Source organism: Ips typographus, linkage group LG2 (assembly GCF_016097725.1).
Source record: "Ips typographus isolate SLU linkage group LG2, UJ_Ityp_2.0, whole genome shotgun sequence".
NCBI classification, from domain to species: domain Eukaryota; kingdom Metazoa; phylum Arthropoda; class Insecta; order Coleoptera; family Curculionidae; genus Ips; species Ips typographus.
Window position 1 is genome coordinate 21,187,664 of NC_138423.1, and position 22,907 is coordinate 21,210,570.

Consider the following 22,907-nt stretch of genomic DNA (forward strand, 5'->3'; position numbering starts at 1 on the left):
TAACAATTTCTTCCTCTGTTTTTTTCTGACGCTGACAGAAACTAATTCTTTTTTTAAAATATGTTGGCTTTTGACATCGATCTCTCACTCTTAGTATTTTAGGACAATTAGCGAGCTCAATTATTACATCATATTTTTCCGCTCTTCATTTCTATTGCGGACAGCAATTAATTGATTTTTAAAATATGTTTGGAAGATCGATCATTCAATCTTCTTTCAAAAATTCTGGTCGATTAGACATATCAACACATTTTTCGGCTTTTCTTCTGACATTGATAAACTAAATTCTTCTTTAAAATATGTTTGACCTTTGGCATCGATCAATTTCTGGGCAATTAGCCAGCTCAATTAATGTTTCTTCAAATTGATTCACTCGATTTTAATAATTTTAGTATTAGTATTTTCTTCCTCTTTCTGATGACCGTATCAGAGTATACAAAGTGTGACTGAGGTGTAGTCAAAAAATGAAAAATTCGGTGTAACGCCATTTTCCGCAAAACAATTATTTTGAAAACCAAATCTTATTTTTATCATAAATCTTGACGTATTCAGTGATTTAATGGAAAATAATGATATTGGAAGAAGAGAGGAAAAGAATGTTAAGAGAGGAAAAGATAGTCAGTTTATATCGATCAACCAGACTTTGGTATTCAAGAGAGAAACTTATTTTAAGGTGAGTTTTTGTTAATTTTTTTCAAAGCAAACTTTGGACGTATATGAAGAGCTAAAAAAAGTTAAATAGCAAAAATTTAGAAAGCTGAACATTATTTACACTACTATGTATACTTTCAGAGAAACTTGTTATTCTAACACCCTGTACATACGAGTTTCATTGCAACAAACCTAACAGCCAAAGTCTATCAATTACACTGTCCTTGACTGCATTTCACTAATTAATCGAAGACACCCAAGCTGAGTACTAAATCAAACATTAATCCTGTTTGCACGTAAAACATTCATTCCCAGAAATGTTGATGTAGGTGCTTTCCCATGCACACCAACGCGAATTTCAGCAGCCGGTGTTACAGTTACCTAACAAATGACACAACACACAAGACCTTGCCAAAAATGCTTTTATTTAAGTAATAAATAATTAAGACCACATTTCTCTCTGTGTGTGATTTGACGTACTTAATTTGATTAGACAGACAGGACAGTATTTGGAGATTTTATGAAATGCGGCTTACACTGCCTACGAGGCATAATTCTTTTAATATAAAAGTTTGAGTGGTGATTTTGTAGACAGTCACAGTTCAAACTTATTATTAAAATGTTGTCAGTAAGTCAAGAATTAAGTATAAATAATCTAGAAATTACTATCATACATTTTATATTTTTAGGTGGGAATTTTCTTATGTGCCTTTCTGGCATTGGTCAGTGCAGTAGATCATCAAGCTACTTCATTTGTCTCCTTCAACAACCTCCACAATTCCGTCAATCACATTCAATCTGCACCAGCTGTAGCAAACTACCACTCCTCACCCTCTCCTAGATATTCCGCATCTTCCTCGCCAAATTTAGCCCCAGCTCCTTCGTATTACAGTGTAGCTGCCCCCAAACTCCCTGTGATTGCCAAACCGTACTATACAAGTGAAAAGGAGGAAAACTATGGACCAGCTAAATACGAGTTTGCCTACATCATCCAGGATCCTCACACTGGTGATTATCATTCTCAGGAAGAAAAACGGGATGGAGATCACGTGGTGGGACAGTATTCTTTACATGAGCCTGATGGTTCTATTCGAGTTGTAAAATACTCAGACGACGGACATGGCTTCAATGCTTTGGTAGAACGGCAAAGATCTTCTGAGTCTCATCGTAGTGTAGTTCCACAATACTCCCATTACTAAATGTTTAGTTTTGTTATGTTGTTATTAATTTAAAAGTCTAACAATACAGATATATGTTAAAAAAATTAAATAAACAAATACTTTTGTGTATCAAATAATAATTATTTTATTTAAAATATACAGAGAACCAACCTGAAGAATGTCAGACAAAAATACTAGAAAATTAATAAAGTCAATAATAAACCGTTATTAAACTTTTTTCTCATCATGTATAGTGGATGAAATAAGGGAGTGGGTCAAGATAAACGGGCTACCCTGTACATTACTATGTAAATTAAATTTTGACCATAATGGAGGTGCTATTAAGAGTGGAATAAACTGAAAATACTAAATGGTTCATATCGATACAATTCAAGATTATTACATCCTTATACGAGTTCAGTACAGATTTACTAGGGATGTGAAACATTTACTGGGTCGTGATAGGGCGAAATAATGGAATACATTACAAACAATGCAGACCTGGTAAGATTTATGTTATCTATAGAAAAAGTAATGTTGTGAACGTACCAAACAGTACCCACCCCAACAATGTATGTGTTTTCAGTTAGAGAATGTATAACACGTTAATATTCTTCATTGTTTTTTTGTAACCTTAGAAGTAATTTAAAATATCTATACAGGGTGATCCAAATTGATTTTAAGGATAATTCGAGAATGAAAATTACATAAAAAATAAAATTGTTGTTAAAAAGTGGCCTCTAGCGGAGCTGGGAGCGAAAAAAACAATTTTTTTTTGAAAAGTGGTTATTTGAAAATTGCAATATTATTTTGCTGTTTATATGACACTTTCGCGTTTATTTACCACCCTGTATAATAAAAGTTCTGAAAAATGGACAATGTGACACTACTTTTTTGTACTGCCTTAATATCCTAACATATTATGTAACCTTCTTATTAACTTAAATCTAAAACTATGAACTTGCCTTATCAAATTAGATTGCAACAATCTAAAACCTCGCCTACTATAACTGAATGTATGCTAATTTAATATGCAAATTGACGCAATAATATATTATTAAAACAGAGAACAATATCTAATTAAATCTGCCTAAAATCCGTTTCCAGCATTTAAACGTTTGATAATTTCTTCACATTCTCATCTTTTTTTTAAAGCCTATACAATTCGTTTAAAGTGCAATTTAATGCAAATTTGTTAACAACAACAAAACAATTTGTTTTTACTAATGCAAATTAAATGGCGAAACGTTGAGATGTGTGTTGCAACTTTTTAGTTTTTAGTTATCTAACAAATTAATGTAACACAAACTTATTTAGGTATGAATTGTATCGACATAACAATCTTTTGCTAAACATTAATAATAATTTGATTTTAGTCTATTTTAGCTATTATCCGCGTTGTATTTTTTTTTTAAAGTGTAGATTAATTTCAAAAAACTCACTCAAAGTGAAAAAAAAATCGTTTTTTTTATGATTTTCATGCTAATATAGGCGTTTACCCAATTCACAGAAGAAAGTTTATTTTACTAATGTACTTACAGGGTGATGAATAAATAAATTATTAACATTTAGATACCCCATTAACTCTTTTATTTTCCATTTTATCAAAAATGTTAGGTTAGATTTTTTCAACCAATATTTTATTCGATTTGAATTCTACACCAAATTCTACATTTATTTGATGTAAAATATCCATATCAATATTCAACTTTTCGTTTCGTTCTAGTTTGACTTCTTCACTTCCTTAAATGTCTTTCTTTTCTTAATTTTATCAAAAAATTGCAAAATACGAATTTCGCAGATATTTATATTTTCTTTACTTTTATAATCTACATGGTGTCCCAAATGTGAATGAGAAACCAAACTTGTCATTTTTTAAATAAATTCACCTGCGTATCATTAAAATTGATTTGGAAGACCAATTTTAATGAGCTGTGAGGTTTGAATGTGACAGAATAGGTAATGAAAATGTTACAGTCTAAACAGCTTATTAAGCTGTTCTTAAACCCAACTTAGCCAATGTTGGGAAAACGGACATAAGCCAATTTTGTACCTTGAGCTCTTTGAATTGTTTTGAAAAACGCAAAATTTGACTTGAGAGGCCATCTTGGAGGTTTTAATGCCTGTTTCCCTTGATTTAAAGTACAACTTAAGGCTAAGTTAAGGTTTGAATGTGACAGATCAGGTGCAAAATTACACAGTCTAAACTAAACTTATCTAAGTTGTACTTAAACTCAACTTAGCCAATGTTTGGGAAACGGACATAAGTGAGTTTTTATGATATTCGGATCACTTTTATGTTTCTCAAGTCGATTTGAAACAGGAAATGATAGTGACTGAGTCAAAAAAGTTTAGTTTGCCTAAAAATCACAAAAATTGACTTAAGACACAAAATTAAAGCGTCAAGTGTTGGAATTTGAGTCAAAATACTTGAAAATTGACTTGCAAGTCGCAATTTTAGGTCTTTAACTAAATTTTAATCTCTAAAACACACGTGAACTTTAAAATGAAATTTGATGATAGAAAATCGTCACGTGACCATTCTTAAAAAAACTCACGTGACTTTAAAAAATCAGTCTGACTGTAAAAACTGTCATGTGAGGTTAAGGATGACATTTTAACCTTAGAAATACTACAGTGTATCAATTTTAAACTAAAAAGCGGTCACGTGACCTTTAGGACAATGTTTTGAGGTTAGAAAAGTCACGTGGCTTTAAAAATATCAGTCTAAAGGTAAAAACTGTCATGTGACGTTAAGGATGACATTTTAATCTTAGAAATACTACAGCGTATCAATTTTAAACTAAAAAGCGGTCACCTGACTTTTAGGACAATGTTTTGAGGTTAGAAAAGTCACGTGGCTTTAAAAATATCAGTCTAAATGTAAAAACTGTCATGTGACGTTAAGGATGACATTTTAACCTTAGAAATACTACAGTGTATCAATTTTAAACTAAAAAGCGGTCCCGTGACCTTTAGGACAATGTTTTGAGGTTAGAAAAGTCACGTGGCTTTAAAAATATCAGTCTAAACGTAAAAACTATACGTCGTATATAACGTAAAAACTAAGGGTCATGTGAACTTCGGTTTTGACGTTAAAAAAGGGTCACGTGATCTTTAAAAAAAAAATTGAAATTTCTCTCGTGATCATTTTCACTGTAAAAAGAGTCACGTAACTATAAAAATGTCAGTTTTAACTAATAAACTCACGTGACCCTCCAAAAAACATTTTGACATTTAAAACGGTCACGTAATCTTCAAGATCCGTTTCGACATTAAAAACAGTGTCACGTGACCTTTGAAATTAAATTTGATTATTGAAAATGTCACGTGACCATTTGCTCAACAACTCACAAAGAGTTGAAAATATCAGTTCAAACTTAAAAACGGTCATTTTTTTTTAAACTAATTCGATTACGACTGAGCGTAGCTCCGTTATTTAAAAAGTTAAAAAAAAATTGTAAAAAATGAAAACTGTAGGAAATTTCATCCTCTATAAGATTATATTAAAGTATTTTTGTCCTTAAGATCCTCTTTAAAGAGTTACAAGGCAAAAACTGACAGGGTGTACCAAACTGGTTTTTTTAATTTCATTTCGAATGAAAAACTGGCTTAGTTATCAATTTCAATGTAATATAGTTAAGATGTGACATTTCTTGTACTATTTCAATATTTCTACATCTTCAAGAGGCCTAATGTTTGTTAACGTCTAAGTTACCATGGCAGAAACCATGACTTTACGCCCTAAGGCGGTAAAGCTCCAAAAAGCCCGTCGTCATAGACAACGGGCGGTAAGTTCAAAAATTAACCTCCAATTTGATTCTAACGCTGACACTGCTAGTTTGATTTACTTGTTTCTATGTAGAAAAATAGTTTGTGCGGAAAACGTTGTACGTAATTACCATGGGCGGAAAGAAGGAGCCGCTTTGAGTCGGGTTTCAAACTTCCACCTCGTGCGTAATCTTCTTCTTTCAGCCTTCTTCATTTTTACCTCCCACCCATCTCTACTGTCTTCTTTCCTATAGTGTGTAATAAATTTTATGATCGATAACAATAACTATCGATTTTGAACTAGTCCAACCCTAGTTAGATTTAAAGCACAGAGGATCAGACTAAATACGTGAATCATTGATATTGATCTTAAGGTTCGTGCAACAGATCCGTAGTGACCTTCAGCAAACGCTTTGTTGAACGTTCGTTAAGGCTGAAGCCGAATTATCTTAAAACGTTGTGTAATGTCAATTTACACGTTTTGTAATGCCTCACATATTAACACGTTTTTTTTCTCGAAACACAAAGCGAAGAAATAGTCCATTTCATGAAAAAATGCAACAAGACATTGTTTTAATCCGGTATAAGTAGATAGCGTTTTTGATGCAATCCGACCTACAAAATGGATAGAAAGAACTGGTTGTTGTTACGATGGTAGTCTACGACAAAAGTGTTTTTTTTTGTTTAGTGGATGAAAGCAGATGATGGCTTATGAGATTCATGCAGAAATATTACTCATTCAAACCGTTGAGCACGTATAAGAAAGCTCAAGCTTACGCAACCTTAAGGTCAGAAAAGCGTTATAATGTTTCCCTCACTATTTTTTTTTGGTGTAAAGCGGGAAATATGATATAAACTAGACCTACCGCCTTGAGGTTTACGCACTCGTAAACTTTTTTAACACTTTGACGCGTCTACGAAAAAAAAAATTATTGCATAAACCAACCATAAGTCAACCTTTAATTTCTTAGTGGGTCATTACCTGTATAGTTTATTGGATATGACAAAGCAAAACTGAACAAAAAATTACATTAATACGCGGTTACGTGTGACCGATTAATTTTTTGACCAAAAAACGATATTTTAGAGGTCTAGGTTCGTTCGGAACCAATATAAATAACTCGGAAGGGAGTTGAAGTGACAGTGTTCTATAGTGGTTTTCTTTGTGTGGTTCTTGGCTTCAGTACATTATAATTATGTATTTCAAAGTAAGTACAACAAGTTAGTGAAGTTAATTGTCTTTGTGGTAATTTGCAGAGTGCATTAAAGTCTCGAATTAGTATTATTTAAAGCACTCAAAGACCTTTTTTAAGACATGACGAAAAAATTCATAATATCAGTTTTCTGTTCAATGTGTAAAAATGTAGGATGCTCTGCTGCTGTATTTGCAATAATAACTATAAGATTCTACATTGTGTATTTGAAAAGGCTTTTTAAAAAATATAAAAATTATGAAAAAATTGCAATTTTACAGTCTACCTACTCAATATTCAGAGAGTTTGCAAAATTGTTGCATGATCGTTTTAACACTAAACTATGTTAAGAAATTGTTAAAAAATAACACTTTTTTGACAAAAATAGCGAAACATTGTAAAATTTACCATTTACACTAAGGAATTTTGAGAGAAACATTTAAATAAACTTAAAAAATTAATGAATCACAAAATTTTAAGGCAATTTGGATCAATTTGGAAAACTGGTGTTTCCCATATTTTCCAACGTTCCAGCAATATAAAAAAAATCAGCAAGACTAAAAAGTTACTCAAAAATGGCGCTTTTATCAAAAATTGATACATTTTAGAGTTTTTGTTTAAAATGGTTTTTTATTTACAAGGAGTCAGTCTGAGAGGCCACGACTTGGTTGATTTTTGACAGTTTGGCAACATTACCAAGTCAATTCGAACAAAATTGGGAGAATTTGTTAGTTTGGCAACATTGCAAACATATTTCGAAGCTAAAATGTGTCAGCTTGGAAACATTGCCAAGTCAATTCAAATTGAATTGGTACAATTTGTCAGTTTGACAATATTGCCAAGTCAGTTTGAACTAAATTGATTATTAGTTTGACAACACTGCAAAAACATTTTAAACCAACTTGGAAGAATTTGTCAGTTTGGCACCAATGCAAATTCAGTAATTAATAAATGTTTAAGTTTCTGGCAATGCTAATTAGTCTAAATTCGTAGAGTTAAAATATTTTCAAGATTTCAGTGTTGTCAAATCTACATGAAATTAGTGGCAGCAACGGATTCTTCTTAATGTGGTATTTTTCGAGATATCAGCTATTAAACATTAGAATTTTCAATATTTGAAAGATAGAACAAAACGGTTTGCATGTTCCTATCACATTTTCTTGAGATCTATGTTTATAATGGTATTTCCAAAACTCTTCAAAATTTTTAGTATTTTTTGTTTTAATTATTACAAATTTTGTTTTATGACTTTTAAACGTAACTTCGTTTCAAAAAGAAAATCTTACCCCCTTACTCTATAAAATACGCAAAAAACTGCAAAAATGTAAACAATAATGAAACACAAACAAATATATTAATAAACAAAAAACTATATTTTCTGGAATACAAACTCTGGAAACTGATATTCAATAATCGGTTTTAGGACTGGGTGTTTTAGGTTATTAACTGAGAATTTAGATTTTACAAGATTTTTGAACAAAATAATACTTTATTAAGTAAGATAGTAGGTTAGGTTAGGTTAGGTACCATTCTATAACTATTTCCTAAAAGTACATTTCTTTGTTTTTCCATTTTTCTCAATACCTATTTCTATTCCTATTTTTACACATTAAGAATTCTATTCTTAATGTGTAATAATTTAATAATATCAGTTTCATAAGGTATTAAAATCGTACGAGAATCACCAATAATTCACATAATTACCAGTTCTATTAAAAAATTGCTTAACATTAATGACAAATATTTACCATAAAATACTACAATAATTAGAGAAAAACATCATTTCTGTTCTAATTAAGTAACAATTTTTTTTAATTTGATTCACCCTGAAGTTTGATTTTATAACACTTTTAATTAGTTTTTTTTTTATTGCAGTTGTTGATTGCTTCGGCTTTTGTAGCCCTTTGCCAGAGTGCCCTAATTCCTTATCAAGGGGCTCACATAGCACCACATGCAGGCTACGGGGTACCAATCTACGAACCCGGCTATGGAGCTCATGAAGTTGATTATCATGTAAGATTTATTTATTTATTTATTTACAAATGTAATATTAGATAGTTGTTGCCTTACAAATACAAGTTTATTAATTAAGATATTTTTTGAACATCTTTAGTACCAGTTATCCAATGGTGGAAATTTTGGAATTATGCATTTTCTTGGTTATTTTTGGGAGAGCAGGTTGGTTCAACCATTCAAAAGAATCGTTTTAAACTACTCTTTTCAGTGGTTTAGAGCAAAAAATTGTTTACAGAGTGAGCAAAAATAATGTTTAGTGGTTCATTAGGATCAATTTTCCACTCTGGCAGTTTTTATGTAAATCTAACCGTTTTTGAGATATTTTCAAAAAAGTACTTTGCTGTATTTTGTACCGAAAATTAGTTCAAAATTTGAACACCCTTGAAAATAGTGTACAAACATTGACCAATATTATTGTCTAAAAATGTATTAAATGACTCTTTAGTTAGTTTTCTTACTAATTATTATAAAAAAACTTTAGGCGTATCCAAAATACAAATTTGGATATGGAGTAAGTGACCCTCATACTGGCGATCACAAATCCCAGGAAGAAGTCCGTGACGGAGACGTGGTCAAAGGACATTACACCGTAGCTGAACCCGATGGTACCCTCAGGGTGGTTCACTACACTGCCGACGATCACAACGGATTCAATGCCGTGGTGGAGAAACACGGTCAATCCGTTCATCCTGCTCCGGTACCAATCGCTCCTGTCGTCCTCAAAAAAGTGGTACCAGTAGTTAAGAACGTCATCTACGACGAACCTTACGGTCACGCTTACGGAGGATACGGTCACGGTGTTGACTATGGTCAGGGACACCACGGTTATGGTTATTATTAAGTTAGTTATTTCTTTCGCAATCATATTATTGTGTTCCGTGACCTGTGCTCTGTACTTTTTTTTTTCTTAATTACGGTTGTTTTTGTACATATACATATTGTCTGAATATATGTTTTTTCCACATTGGTAGTTTCAGTGATTCTTAATAACTTTTCCCATATCATGCCGTGAAGGTGTTAATCGAAAACCTTTTAAAAATTGTTTTTGCGGTATTGTTTCAGTTGGTGTAATTAATTACATAATATGGATAGTTATTTTGAATATTCACTTTTATGTTTACATATTTATGTTTAATTTTATGTTCGTGCAAACCCTTCTGGAGCAAAATGAAAAATTAACAAAATTTAATTTTTTCACTTTTTGAGAGGACGTAGCTCATTTATTTAAATCAATTTCACCAGCCCGCCGGTAGAAGAAGCTGGAAAAACTACAAAATGAGCTAAAACTGGTATCTCTAGCTTTTCACTTTTCCGAGATATTAGATTTCAAAAAGTAGTTGAAAAATCCCTCTAACCTAATTTTTTTGCAAAATGAAAAAATGTGCCTTAAAAAATAAAAATGCACTTTTTACTTTTTTACAAACCGTACATGTTACTTTGACTGTAACATTTTTTATGCGATCTGTCACAGTCAAAGCAACATTTAACTTAAACATAATAACACAGGCCTTGTACTGTACTTAAAAAAAAACAACATAAATGCATTTTCAAAAACCACTAATTAACTTTACTGAATATCAATAAATAAATAAATACAACAGTCATTTGGTGTTACAGGTAACTTAGTGTTGGTAGTACTGGGGATATTGAGGCACTGCAACCAATTTTTTGTACGCCACTGGAGCTGGAGCTGGTTCTCCTTGTTTTTCCACTACAGCGTTAAAACCGTGACCATCGTCGGAGTATTTTACAATCCTGATGGTACCATCGGGTTCATGGAGGGAATATTGTCCAACAACGCTATGTCCATCACGGTGTTCTTCTTGAGAATGGTAATCCCCAGTGTGAGGGTCCTGGATGGCGTATTTAAATTCGTACTGTGCAGGGCCGGATTCTTCTTCGTATTGGGCTTGGTAAGGGTAGAGAGGTCCTGCACTGACTGCAGCCACCAAGAGAGTTACGATCACAAACTGGAAAAAGTCAAAAATCAAATATTTAAAATATCCCTCAAAATATCTCACTTACTTTAAACATTTTGTTATGAGATGTTGTATAAACAACCAATGGAATTCTAATGTGTTAAGCTTAACTTCAATCTATCTATTTATATGTTAAACATGGATGGCAGCCTTCAGGTAGGACCCCCAAAAATTTCATAATAATATCTCGGCTCGAATTAGAATAATTTTGATTTGTCTCCACCCAAAATTGTAAGAAAGTTAACATGGTCAAGGATAGACTGGGTTAATGAGTAAAAGTGGTTGAAAAAGCAGTCATAAACAACAATTTAATGCACCTGTCTTTCACTTATGAATGGTTGTTTTAATAACAAAAGAGAGGCAAAAACAATAATACACCATACCAAATTATCTGATAAGGCTCAGTTTTTTATTAATAAAACGTAAGCTTTGTTTTACTTAACATTCTAGCATAAAGGAATACCTATTGTCTTACCACAAACCTTTGAATTACTTTGCAAAAATGTTAAAAAATTCAGAAACACAAGTTTTGCCTTAATATTATTTTCTTTACTATTCTCTTCAATTTTTTTGGCATGTTCTCCAAAAATGCGTTTCTGAGAATTTTCCATTTCTAATCTCAACAAATCTTAATAATACTGATTTACCTAAATGTGCCACTTTTTGATACTGTATAGATAACATAATAATAGTTAATTATACTGTATTGAAATAACATTAAATTTTGAGTCAACAATTTTAAAAGTTGTCTGATTAACATAATTTATCGACAACATTGTCAAACTAACAATGTTAGTAAAAGTTTTGCAAAATTGTTCAGGAATAATTCAATTAAATCAGTCAAAATACAGAACTGACTGAAGTTTTCTGACCTAATCAACTGTTGAACTCTCCAGGAATTAACAGGATAAATCAAGTCTTAAGACTAGTAAATTGGTTTGTTTAACTTAATTATGTAATAGTTGTGTGCAACATCTGGTGACATCTGTACTCAACTCTATGAGTTAGAAAGTACAGATGGCGTTCCAAAATCTAGGAACAGCACCATTAATGCCGCATCATTCGGTAAACACCGATCTGATTGGTTGAAAATGGTGAGGTTTTGTTTTTTGTTTATCAATCCCAATCCTCTGACCGGTTTCGCCGTATTACGGCTCATCAGAGAGGCTATAGGGCTTGATAACCAAAGAACAAAACCTTCGTTCCAGTATAGTCAACTGGATGCCAGAAATGATAGTTGTGTGCAACATCTGGTGACATCTGTACTCAACTCTATGAGTTAGAAAGTACAGATGGCGTTCCAAAACGGAGAAGGTTTTGTTCTTTGGTTATCAAGCCCTATAGCCTCTCTGATGAGCCGTAATACGGCGAAACCGGTCAGAGGATTGGGATTGATAAACAAAAAACAAAACCTCACCATTTTTAATTATGTAAGTTGAAAATTATGCAAATATAGCCTAATTTAGTTTTTGTAACATAATCTGTTAACTCCAACAAGTTGATAATTTTGTAGGATGATGATATAATTTGTTTGTTGGCAATGAAAATCCCCAATTAATAGTCACAGAAATATGTATTGCCATTGGCCAAATCCTGACTTATGTCATAGTAATGTGATTATTCAATTAATGATAACCGACATTTCTATCATTTTTTTGTTGGAAACCGGTTAGTACTTATCACAGCATGTCAGTTACAGCAACAAACTTGAAAAGTAACAAAATTCGTGTGAATTTGGTTGCATGCATTTTATACCTTCATCAGTGCATTTTTAGCATTTATAACATTTGGGACATAATCTACTCGTGCATTGTGTACTAAACATTTTCTGTCATTTGGTACCGGTATTTTTATTTCTCAAAACATAAATTTTGTTGAGAGAATGATTAATTTACTTGAATGTGGAATCAATAAAGCAACTGAAATAGATTTCATAAATCAACAAAATGTATTGCAAAAGTTAATAAATATATAAATTAAACAGTCATTTGGTATATCCTAGAGTTTTAGTGTTGGTAGTACTGAGGCTGTTGTGGTACTGCCACCAATTTTTTGTACGCCACTGGAGCTGGAGCTGGTTCTCCTTGTTTTTCCACTACAGCGTTAAAACCGTGACCATCGTCGGAGTACTTCACAATTCTGATGGTACCATCGGCTTCGTGGAGGGAGTATTGTCCAGCAACGCTGTGTCCATCACGGTGCTCTTCTTGGGAGTGGTAATCGCCAGTGTGAGGGTCCTGGATGACGTATTTGTATTCGTACTGTGCAGGGCCGGATTCTTCTTCGTATTGGGCTTGGTAAGGGTAGATAGGACCTGCACTGACTGCAGCCACCAATAAAGCTACGACCACAAACTGCAAAAAAATAAAAATTTAAAACAAACCATTTTGAATATTTCAAAAGTTAAAAACTCACTTTAAACATCTTGCTGTGCTGTAAAGTGTTGTTACAATGAACGTATAAAATCTTAGTGTGACATGTTCAGCATCAGGTGTAGGTATTTATACCTCGAAATTGGATTGCAGCCTTCGGGCAGTACCCCCAAATTTTCATAATCGCATCTGGGCTTCAATTCGAATAATTTCGATTTGTCTCCACCCAAAATTAAGAAAGCTTAACATAGTCAAGGCTAAAGTTAAAGTTAAGTTCCAATCTAAGTTAACTCTTAAAAGTTGTATCAACTTCAATGAGTTAAAATGGGAATTTTGAAGTTAAAATGTGTGAAACTATTAACGTAAGTAATAGTCTGAGAATTTTTGTTATAAACAATAAGCAATAACTTGTCTAGTATGGCTTTCCTAGTTTTTAATTTAAAAAAGGGTTGTTATTTGAATTCACTAAAAGTGTTGGTTGGATACTGTTTACCTGTTTATAAATCATTTCTTATTTAGACATCTGATTGCTTACTTTAACTTGAAATAATAATGGGTGGAGACAACTTGAAATTATTCTATTTCAGGCGATTATGAAATTTTGGGGGTACTGGCCGAAGGCTGCAATCCAATTTCGACGTATAAATACATACACCTGATGCCTGATGTCACAGTACAATTTTATACGTTCATTGTGACAACACTTTACAGCACAGCAACATGTTCAAAGTGAGTTTTTAAACTTTTGGAACATGCAAGATTTAATATTTTTATTCTTTCCAGTTTGTAGTGGTAGCTTTATTGGTGGTGGCATGCAGTGCCGGACCTCTCTACCCTTACAAAGCTCAGTACGAAGAAGAATCCGGTCCTGCTCAATACGAGTACAAATACGTCATCCAGGACCCTCACACTGGCGATTACCACTCCCAAGAAGAGCACCGTGATGGACACAGCGTTGCTGGACAATACTCCCTCCATGAAGCCGATGGTACCATCAGAATTGTGAAGTACTCCGACGATGGTCACGGTTTTAACGCTGTTGTGGAGAAACAAGGAGAACCAGCACCAGCTCCAGTGGCATACAAAAAATTAGTTGGAGTACCACAATACTACCAACACTAAAAGCCTAATTTACCAAAGATAACTATTTATTGATTGATTAAGTTTAAATTATTAAAATTTGTTGTATACTTGCAAAACGTGGTTGTTTTTCTTCATAAATGAAATTAACTAGCACTTTGTGTTTGTTACAGGGGTATTATACTACGTTAATTGTATGCAAACTTAACTACCATGATTTTTTTCGTTTTGGCTAACCTAGAACATTTACTTTAAAATATCACTGATAAGTACCAGAGTGGTACTGTTAAACAGCTATTTTGAGTTCAGCAAAGGTTTTAAAACAACTTAACAAGGAACTTTTAATGAAATCAAAGTACCAATTCAAAAAAAAGTTAAATTCTCAACACTGTCAAATATCTGTTAACTCACACATTTGATATTTAGTTGAAGAGTATTTGGAAGCTTTTAGACTGTTTTAAAAACTTTTGGCTGTTTCTGGATCGTTTGGAAGCTTCTAGACACTTTCCATACTGTTTTGAAAGCTTCTGAAATCTTCAAGAGTATTTACAAGGTTTTAGGACAGTTTTAAGAGCATATTTAACGTTATTAGATTGCTTTAGAGGCAATTGAAAATCTTAGTCCATTCTAGAAATTATTGAAAGCTTTTAAATTGTCTTAAAATCATACGGAAGCTTTTAAGACTATTTTAAAACCTTTTGAAAGCTTCTTGATTAGTTGAAGAGCATTAGGAAGCTTTTAGACTATTTCAAAAGCTTTTGGAGGCTTCTTACATTTTTTTACTAGTTCAGGAGCATTTAGGAAGTTTTAGGATAGTTTTTAAATATAATATTTATTCTGAAATTAACAAATTTCTGTATAATTGATATGTTTCAACAAATAAGAGGAAGAAAAGTGTCATTGGTATAATGGGTCGTTTATTTTCAGTTTTTCATCACACCAAATATGTAAATTAGTAAAAAAATATTTTCAAAATTTCGTTATTTTTTCTGATTTATCCCAAAGTACTATGAACTTTCACTTTTTAAGCGGAATTTTACTGATCCAACTTTACTCCAACATACATTTTCTTATGTCTCTTGAAATACCCACAGTATAAAATAACCGAGATTACCATGGTGGGGTTCGAAAAATAGACACCTTGTATAAAAAAATCAATCAAAATCATGTTTTACGTCAACCTCTTATTTTCGAAGAAAAATATTGGACCTAAAAGTGACAGTTCAGCATTATTCACTTCAAACATAAATGGACGTGAAGCTGAATATCTTAGAAATAGTAAAAAGATGCACTTTTGGTTAGGTTAACTATGATGAGTTGAATTTTAGAGTTGTTCAATACTCCGATTACTTCATAACCAAATCGCCTCAAATTTGTCAGTTTTCTGAAGTTAACATAGTAAAATCTTTAAGAGAACAAAAATCAGAATTGTTCTAGCAATACAAATTTGGTCAATTGTGGTTTAATAGAGGTGGGTTTGTCAAATAACTCAAGAATCTGTTCGTAATAATAATAGTTATTAAAATATTATTCTTATTTACTAATATTTGAATGTTTATCACTCGTTGGTCAAATCCAGGATTAATTGTTTTAATTTAGTTCACTTTGAAACTCTTCAAACAACCAGAATTCAAGTTTCAAAAACGGACTTTTAACTTAAAAAATTACCCCAATTTTGCAAATATTCAACAACTTTTATTGCATATAAATAAATAAATTAAACAGTCATTTGGTGCTAGGTAATCAGTGTTGGTAGTACTGAGGATATTGTGGTACGGCAACCAATTTTTTGTAAGCTACTGGAGCTGGAGCTGGTTCTCCTTGTCTCTCCACCACAGCGTTGAAACCGTGACCATCGTCGGAGTATTTTACAATCCTGATGGTACCATCGGCTTCATGTAGGGAGTATTGTCCAACAACGTTGTGTCCATCACGGTGCTCTTCTTGAGAGTGGTAGTCGCCAGTGTGAGGGTCCTGGATGACGTATTTGTACTCGTATTGTGCAGGGCCGGACTCTTCTTCATATTGAGCTTTGTAAGGGTAGATAGGTCCTGCACTGACTGCAGCTACCAACAAAGCTACGACTACAAACTGGAAAAAATAAAATTTTAAATAAATATTAACCCTTGAAAATTCATGTATAACCCTTACTTTGAACATTTTCCTTGATTGAGCTGTAAATTGTTACAATAAGAAATCTGAATTGTAATGTGATACATACACTGTCTGGTGTGGATTTTATACATGTACGAATGGTCAGACAGCCTTCGATTCGTGGTATTCGCACCCCCGAAATTTCATAATACCTCGATTCAAATTAGAATAATCTCGATTAACGTCAACCCACTTCTCCTTACTTAACATGGTCAAGGACGGTCTGGGTTAATGAGTAAAAGAGATCAAGATACAGCTGAAGGGGAATATAGTCCAATCTACTGTCACTTTCATTCTGATAACGATTTTTAGGTAACCATAATGATGACGGCAAATCTAAGGTTAGGCTGGAAAGTTGGTATAAGTAATTTGAGATTGAAAGTAATATCAAGTCTGCAGAATTGGCATAAATTACTATAGTTTGTGATTATGCAATTACCGCAGATGTGGACTTACCATTACAAGTCTCAATCTAGTGTATCTCTAATAAAGATTTTGCAGTTAACAGAAATTAAACAGGCCTCTGTAACGTTCTTTCAGTCATTCAGAATTGTCAGAAGCCTTTAATAGCCATTTTGTAACTGTCAGAGGCCTGTGAAACGTCCTATCAGTCATTCAAAATTACCAGCAGTCTCTAGTAGTCATTTTGCAACTGTCAGAGCCTCTAAAACGTTTTTTCAGTCATTCTGAATTGCCAGAAGTTTAAATAATAAACTTGCAATTGTCAGAAGCCTTAGAGAGACCCATTTACAATTGCCAAAGAATTTTGAAAAAGTCTTTCAGTAATTTAGAATTGTCAGAAGGCTTTAATAGCCATTTTGTAACTGTCAGAGGCCTGTAAAACGTCCTATCAGTCAGTCAAAATTGCCGGCAGTCTCTAGTAGTCCTTTTGCAACTGTCAGAGCCTCTAAAACGTTTTTTCAGTCAATCAGAATTGCCAGAAGTTTAAATAATAAATTTGCAAGCCTTAGAGAGACCCATTTACAATTGCCAGGGAGTTCTGAAACACTCTTTCAGTAATTTAGAATTGTCAGAAGCCTCTAATAGAAATTTTGTTACTGTCAGCGGCCTCTGAAATGTTTTTTCAGTCATTCAGAATTGCCAGAAGTCTCTAATAGTCATTTTGCAACTGTCAGAGCCTTCAAAACGTTTTTTTCAGCTATTTAGAATTGCCAGAAGTTTAAATAATAAATTTGCAAGCATTAGAGAGACCCATTTACAATTGCCAGTGAGTTCTGAAAAAGTCTTTCAGTCATTTAGAATTGTCAGAAGCCCCTAGTAGTCATTTTTCAACTGTCAGACGTCTTAAAGATCCATTTTCAATTGACAGAAGGTTCTGAAAAGGGTTTTTCAGTAATTTTGAATTGTTAGAAGCCTCTAATAGAAGTTTTGTAACTAGCATAGGCCTCTGAAACGTTCTTTAAGTCATTCAGATTTGCCAGAAGCCTCTGGTAGTCATTTTACAACTGTCAGAGCCTCTAAAACTTTTTTTCAGTCATTCAAAATTACCAGAAATTTCAATAATAAATTTGCAATTGTCAGAAGCCTTGGAGAGACGCATTTACAATTGCAAGAGGGTTCTGAAAAGGGTTATTCAGTAATTTAGAATTGTCAGAAGCCTCTAATAGAAATTTTGTAACTATCATAGGCTTCTGAAACGTTCTTTAAGTCATTCAAAATGGCCAGCAGTCTCTAGTAGTCATTTTGCAACTGTCAGAGCCTCTAAAACGTTTTTTTTCAGTCATTCTGAATTGCCAGAAGTTCAAATAATAAATTTGAAATTGTCAGAAGCCTTAGAGAGACCCATTTACAATTGCCAGAGCATTCTGAAAAAGTCTTTCAGTCATTTAGAATTGTCAGAAGCCCCTAGTAGTCATTTTTCAACTGTCAGACGTCTTAAAGATCCATTTTCAATTGACAGAAGGTTCTGAAAAGGGTTTTTCAGTAATTTTGAATTGTTAGAAGCCTCTAATAGAAGTTTTGTAACTAGCATAGGCCTCTGAAACGTTCTTTAAGTCATTCAGATTTGCCAGAAGCCTCTGGTAGTCATTTTACAACTGTCAGAGCCTCTAAAACTTTTTTTCAGTCATTCAGAATTACCAGAAATTTAAATAATAAATTTGCAATTGTCAGAAGCCTTGGAGAGACGCATTTACAATTGCAAGAGGGTTCTGAAAAGGGTTATTCAGTAATTTAGAATTGTCAGAAGCCTCTAATAGAAATTTTGTAACTGTCAGAGGCCTGTGAAACGTCCTATCAGTCATTCCAAATTGCCAGCAGTCTTTAGTAGACCAATCACAAACTAACCAATTGGACTCAACGTAACGTTTTTCAATTTGGTTGCTTATTACTTGGGTTACCGACCGACCTTGTCAACTAATCCTCATTACCAACCAATTTCCTGTATATGTTTATTAATAGTTTTCTCAAAAGACTTCCGTTAAAATGTAAACAGAAAAACGTTTTTTTTTTTCAAGAGTGAAAGAACTGGAACAGGAACTCATTAAAAATATAGAACATTTAGGTGAAGGCCGTGTGACAAATAGTTAAAATTTTTATACGCATGTAATAAGTGTAAGCTTACACCGGCTGTTTTATCTGAAAATGAGAGCAGCCTAAGGCTATTAGATAATTATGTTTGGGTAGATTTGCGGTTGGTATGAAGTTTATTAAACCCACATATTTTAGTTATGGTGCCTTCCTAAGGGGATTATTGAGTAAAATTATTAGTCAATCACTTTGTCGATACAAATTGGATTTATTATGTTTTTGATTAAAATTGTAAAAAGTAGGTATATTGATCTGTTAATATCCATACTGAAAAGAATCAAATTATGAAGCATAGTTGATACTTTATTGTCACTTAATTCAATCAGCTTTTAAGTAACTGTTGATAGTTTCAGGCGATAATAAAAGTATAAGAATAGAAAAATAATTCAAAATTGTGATTTAGCAATTATTTTCTCTTGTTATTAATCTATTTGTTTCCATAGTGATACTATACAGGGTGGGAACTTTCAACGTGACCCAAATGTGAAAAAAATGTGTCTAGGTCCTAGGGGGCGCCACTTTTGTTTTTCTTTTGGGCGTATATGGTTTTGTCCTCTTTTATAAAAAGGTTTATATATCTAAATTTATCGTCAAACTCCTACAATAAAATCTCATCTTGTTTCCAAATAACAAGCTATTTTTAATGGTTTTCAACAAGAAAATAACTATGATCAGAGCAACGTAACTTTATCAACAAAATAAATTAATAATAATTTTGTAATAATTCGATAACCCCTGTAGGTATCTTCGATTTTAAGACACATTCTGAACGGGCACTAAATGGCGCAACTTTTTCATTTAACCCTGTAACTATTGCCATTTTCAAAATCCCAATGATGGGTTACCTTGACAGTTCCCACCCTGCAAAGGCGCATGTTTTTAAAAAAGGAAAAATTTTGTAGTGCATTTTTGTGCTTATTTCAACTAATTTAAGATCCTTTGGTATAAATAGGTCCTTTGCTGTGCATTGAAACCCTTCTGGAGCAAAATAAAAAATTGACAAAATGAGCAGGTGCATTTCTTCAATTTTTGAAGAGCTATAGCTTCTTTATTTCAACTCTAATCAATTTCATTCAATCGCCATTAGAAAAAGCTGGGCAAATAGAATTTTTCTGATCCTATTTATTACATTTTCAGATTCGCTTTTTCTTACCCTAAATTCCGACATAAATACGCATTTACAAAATATTTTTGATTTTCGTGATATTTAACGTCAAAATTGTGTTTGTTTTCCTCAATTATATTTAGCTTCTTTTGCCAGCGAAGCAACAGAAGGACGTAGCTAAGTTATTTAAAATGTAACACCCTGTATATGTTATTACATTTCCACTCTCCAGAGTCTTCTTTTTCTGGCCTATTGACATAAATATGTATTTACTAAATATTTACACTTTTCTACGTATTTAGCATTATATCGACCACCTAACAAACGAAAGAGAAGAAAGATCTTCTTTCTATTTTTATCTCCTTAAGTTTCTTCCTTAGTCAGTGCTAAAAATTTTTGCGTTTTGGTATTCTTTCTCTGATTTCTGTTTTAGCATTTTAGACCAAAAGGTGAATATTAAAAGCGTAAATCAATGCAATAATTTATATTTTTTAAATAAATAAATATTTAATCTAATTTGGCATTATGTACAGTCATCAACAATCCTAATCGGTCATCATTTAGTAGTATTTGGGTGCAGCTACAGCCACAACCTTCTTGTAGGCTACTGGAGCTGGAGCTGGTTCTCCTTGTCTCTCCACCACAGCGTTGAAACCGTGTCCTTCATCTGAGTACTTTACAATCCTCACGGTACCATCGGCTTCATGGAGAGAGTACTGTCCTACAACGTGGTCACCGTCTCTTTTTTCCTCCTGGGAGTGGTGATCGCCGGTGTGAGAGTCAGCGATGGAGTAGGCGAATTCGTATTTGGCTGGGGCGTACTCCTCTTTGGAGTAAGATGGAACAGCTGCGTACTTAGCTACTGGGACGGCAATTTTGGCTACTGGCAAAGCCACTTTAGCTACAGGGGCACTGTAGTATTGAGGAGCTGGAGAGCTGTAGTATGATGAAGCTGAAGGGGCACTGTAGTAGGAAGAAGCTGATGGGGCACTGTAGTAGGAAGGAGCTGGGACAGCTACTTTGGCTACAGCCGGAACGGAGTAAACTGGTTTGGAGTAGGAAGGAGCTGGAGCAGATTGGATGTGGTGCACTGAGTTGTGGTTGTCGTTGAAGGAAGCAAAGGATGTGGCTTGTTCCACAGCACTGGCAACTGCCAGGCAAGCAGCGACTACGAAGAGCTAGAAAAAAAACAAAACATCATCAGCAACCTATAACAGAATAAATCTTTAATAAAACTCACTTTGTACATTTTTTAGTTGTTGTTGATGAAAGAGTTTGATGTCAACAGTGTCTAGTTTAAATTTTTGCGCCGCTTATATATCTTAAAAAATGGTGTAGGGGATTTTGACGCCCCTTTCACCCTACACCTTAATATCTGTCTGGTTCAATGAAGCAATATACCATGCACGAGTAAAACGTACTGTTTGACCTCTTTAGTTCGAATATTTGTCAAGGTGAAATTATATGTATCACAAATCAAACGTTAAATAATACTTGTGTATGTAATTAGTAATTAACGAACTAATAACTTTATTATTGGAAACCAATTAGATTTTGTGTTATTTTTTATGTCTGCTAGTCTTTCAATTTATCTGTATACTATGACAACTGCCTACAAAGACAGTTTTTAAGCTTCTCAAGTCAATTTTCACAGTTTTCAAGTCAATTTTGTAAAGTCTTTCAGTTTGTCTGAAAATTGGTTACAAAGACAACTTTCAAGCCTTTCAAGTCAATTTTCACCGTTTCCAAGACAATCTATAAGTTGAGTTGGGTTGGTTTTGGATCTTTGTACGTAATAACCCTATTATCTCTTAAAAAGTACGTAAAGTAAGAAATTATAAGAAACTATCTTTTTTTAAAAATATCCAGCAACGTAGATAGTAAGGAGGAAAAATTGCTGCTCCCCTGTATGTTTTTTTTTAGAGAAAGTATGAGTTTACTTGTTAATTTCTCAGAAAAACTAAGCTAAAATAACATAGAATAAGGTACATTTGTTGCAATTGACTTGTTTCTAACCCAGCAACTTGTGGTGAAGACTTTTTAGGAACTGTCTGTATACAGCTACAAGCTATACAAGCAACAGCTTGTCATTCAAGTGGATGCAGCTAATTTACGTACAATTACTTTTTTAATTAAGTTACAAGAACCATTATTGCTTATGAAATTAAAAATTGCTGAAACGGACCATTTTTTGTTATGAAAATTTGAAATAAAATTACCTACTATTTAGTCTACATTTCTCATATACATGGTGGTCCAGTTTTAAATGTCAATAATTCACCAATCCATAGCCAATTAAAAAATAAGTTGACATTCATTATGTCATTTTCCAGAAAAGTGCTTCCTAAGGAAAATACAGTCCTTCAAATTTCTGTTTAAAAAATCGTTTTTTTTTTGTCATAACTGTCAGACCGTTGGAGCAATATTGATCAAATTTGGAACAAGCACTTTATTACACGTTATTACGGTCAAAGACCCAAAACTAACCTAACCCAACTTAAAAATTGTCTTGGAAACGGAAAATTCACTTACTTCACAAAATATTATTTTAGCCAGTTTTCATAGTTTCCAGACAAACTAAAAGACTTTAGTTTTGAAAATTGAACTAGAAAAAATAAAAATTTCAGAAGCTTAAAAGTTGTGTTTGTAACCAGTTTTCATGCAAATCGAGAGACTTTAATACTAAAAACTGACTTGTAGACATAAAAACTACTTTTTCAAGAATTTGTTACTACAAATTCATACATTTAAACCTTAAAAATTGACTTGAACCCAAAAAAGTGACTGAACTAATGAAAAGTGACATCAGAAGCTTAAAATTTGCATTTGAAGTAAGTTTTCATATTTTGAAGACAAATTTCAATACTTTAGTCTTG

The 22,907-nt window shown here is 33.0% G+C and overlaps 6 protein-coding genes across 6 annotated transcripts; 2 read left to right on the forward strand and 4 right to left on the reverse strand.

The window, feature by feature from the left end:
* The first annotated feature begins 1,270 nt into the window (after positions 1–1,270).
* LOC145724640 (uncharacterized) lies at positions 1,271–14,341 on the forward strand. The gene is made up of 6 exons (XM_081972995.1): positions 1,271–1,279; positions 1,341–1,846; positions 12,872–13,067; positions 13,730–13,749; positions 13,817–13,871; positions 13,926–14,341. The coding sequence occupies exons 1-6, from the start codon at positions 1,271–1,273 to the stop codon at positions 14,262–14,264; spliced, it is 1,125 nt and encodes a 374-aa protein (XP_081829121.1). The 3' UTR covers positions 14,265–14,341.
* Positions 6,468–9,755, forward strand: LOC145724314 (cuticle protein 19-like). The gene is made up of 3 exons (XM_081972482.1): positions 6,468–6,790; positions 8,651–8,788; positions 9,273–9,755. The coding sequence occupies exons 1-3, from the start codon at positions 6,779–6,781 to the stop codon at positions 9,630–9,632; spliced, it is 510 nt and encodes a 169-aa protein (XP_081828608.1). The 5' UTR covers positions 6,468–6,778; the 3' UTR covers positions 9,633–9,755.
* LOC145724317 (cuticle protein 7-like) lies at positions 10,332–10,949 on the reverse strand. The gene is made up of 2 exons (XM_081972484.1): positions 10,817–10,949; positions 10,332–10,761 (listed from the first exon to the last, which is right to left on the reverse strand). The coding sequence occupies exons 1-2, from the start codon at positions 10,823–10,825 to the stop codon at positions 10,414–10,416; spliced, it is 357 nt and encodes a 118-aa protein (XP_081828610.1). The 5' UTR covers positions 10,826–10,949; the 3' UTR covers positions 10,332–10,413.
* Positions 12,696–13,312, reverse strand: LOC145724316 (cuticle protein 7-like). Its single transcript, XM_081972483.1, has 2 exons — positions 13,186–13,312; positions 12,696–13,124 (listed from the first exon to the last, which is right to left on the reverse strand). The coding sequence occupies exons 1-2, from the start codon at positions 13,192–13,194 to the stop codon at positions 12,777–12,779; spliced, it is 357 nt and encodes a 118-aa protein (XP_081828609.1). The 5' UTR covers positions 13,195–13,312; the 3' UTR covers positions 12,696–12,776.
* A 1,554-nt stretch (positions 14,342–15,895) lies between the features above and the next one.
* LOC145724056 (cuticle protein 7-like) lies at positions 15,896–16,518 on the reverse strand. Its single transcript, XM_081972126.1, has 2 exons — positions 16,374–16,518; positions 15,896–16,313 (listed from the first exon to the last, which is right to left on the reverse strand). Exons 1-2 carry the CDS (start codon positions 16,380–16,382, stop codon positions 15,966–15,968), a joined length of 357 nt encoding a protein of 118 aa, XP_081828252.1. The 5' UTR covers positions 16,383–16,518; the 3' UTR covers positions 15,896–15,965.
* A 3,982-nt stretch (positions 16,519–20,500) lies between these two features.
* Positions 20,501–21,408, reverse strand: LOC145724054 (larval cuticle protein A3A-like). Its single transcript, XM_081972124.1, has 2 exons — positions 21,272–21,408; positions 20,501–21,209 (listed from the first exon to the last, which is right to left on the reverse strand). The coding sequence occupies exons 1-2, from the start codon at positions 21,278–21,280 to the stop codon at positions 20,592–20,594; spliced, it is 627 nt and encodes a 208-aa protein (XP_081828250.1). The 5' UTR covers positions 21,281–21,408; the 3' UTR covers positions 20,501–20,591.
* Positions 21,409–22,907: the final 1,499 nt, after the last annotated feature.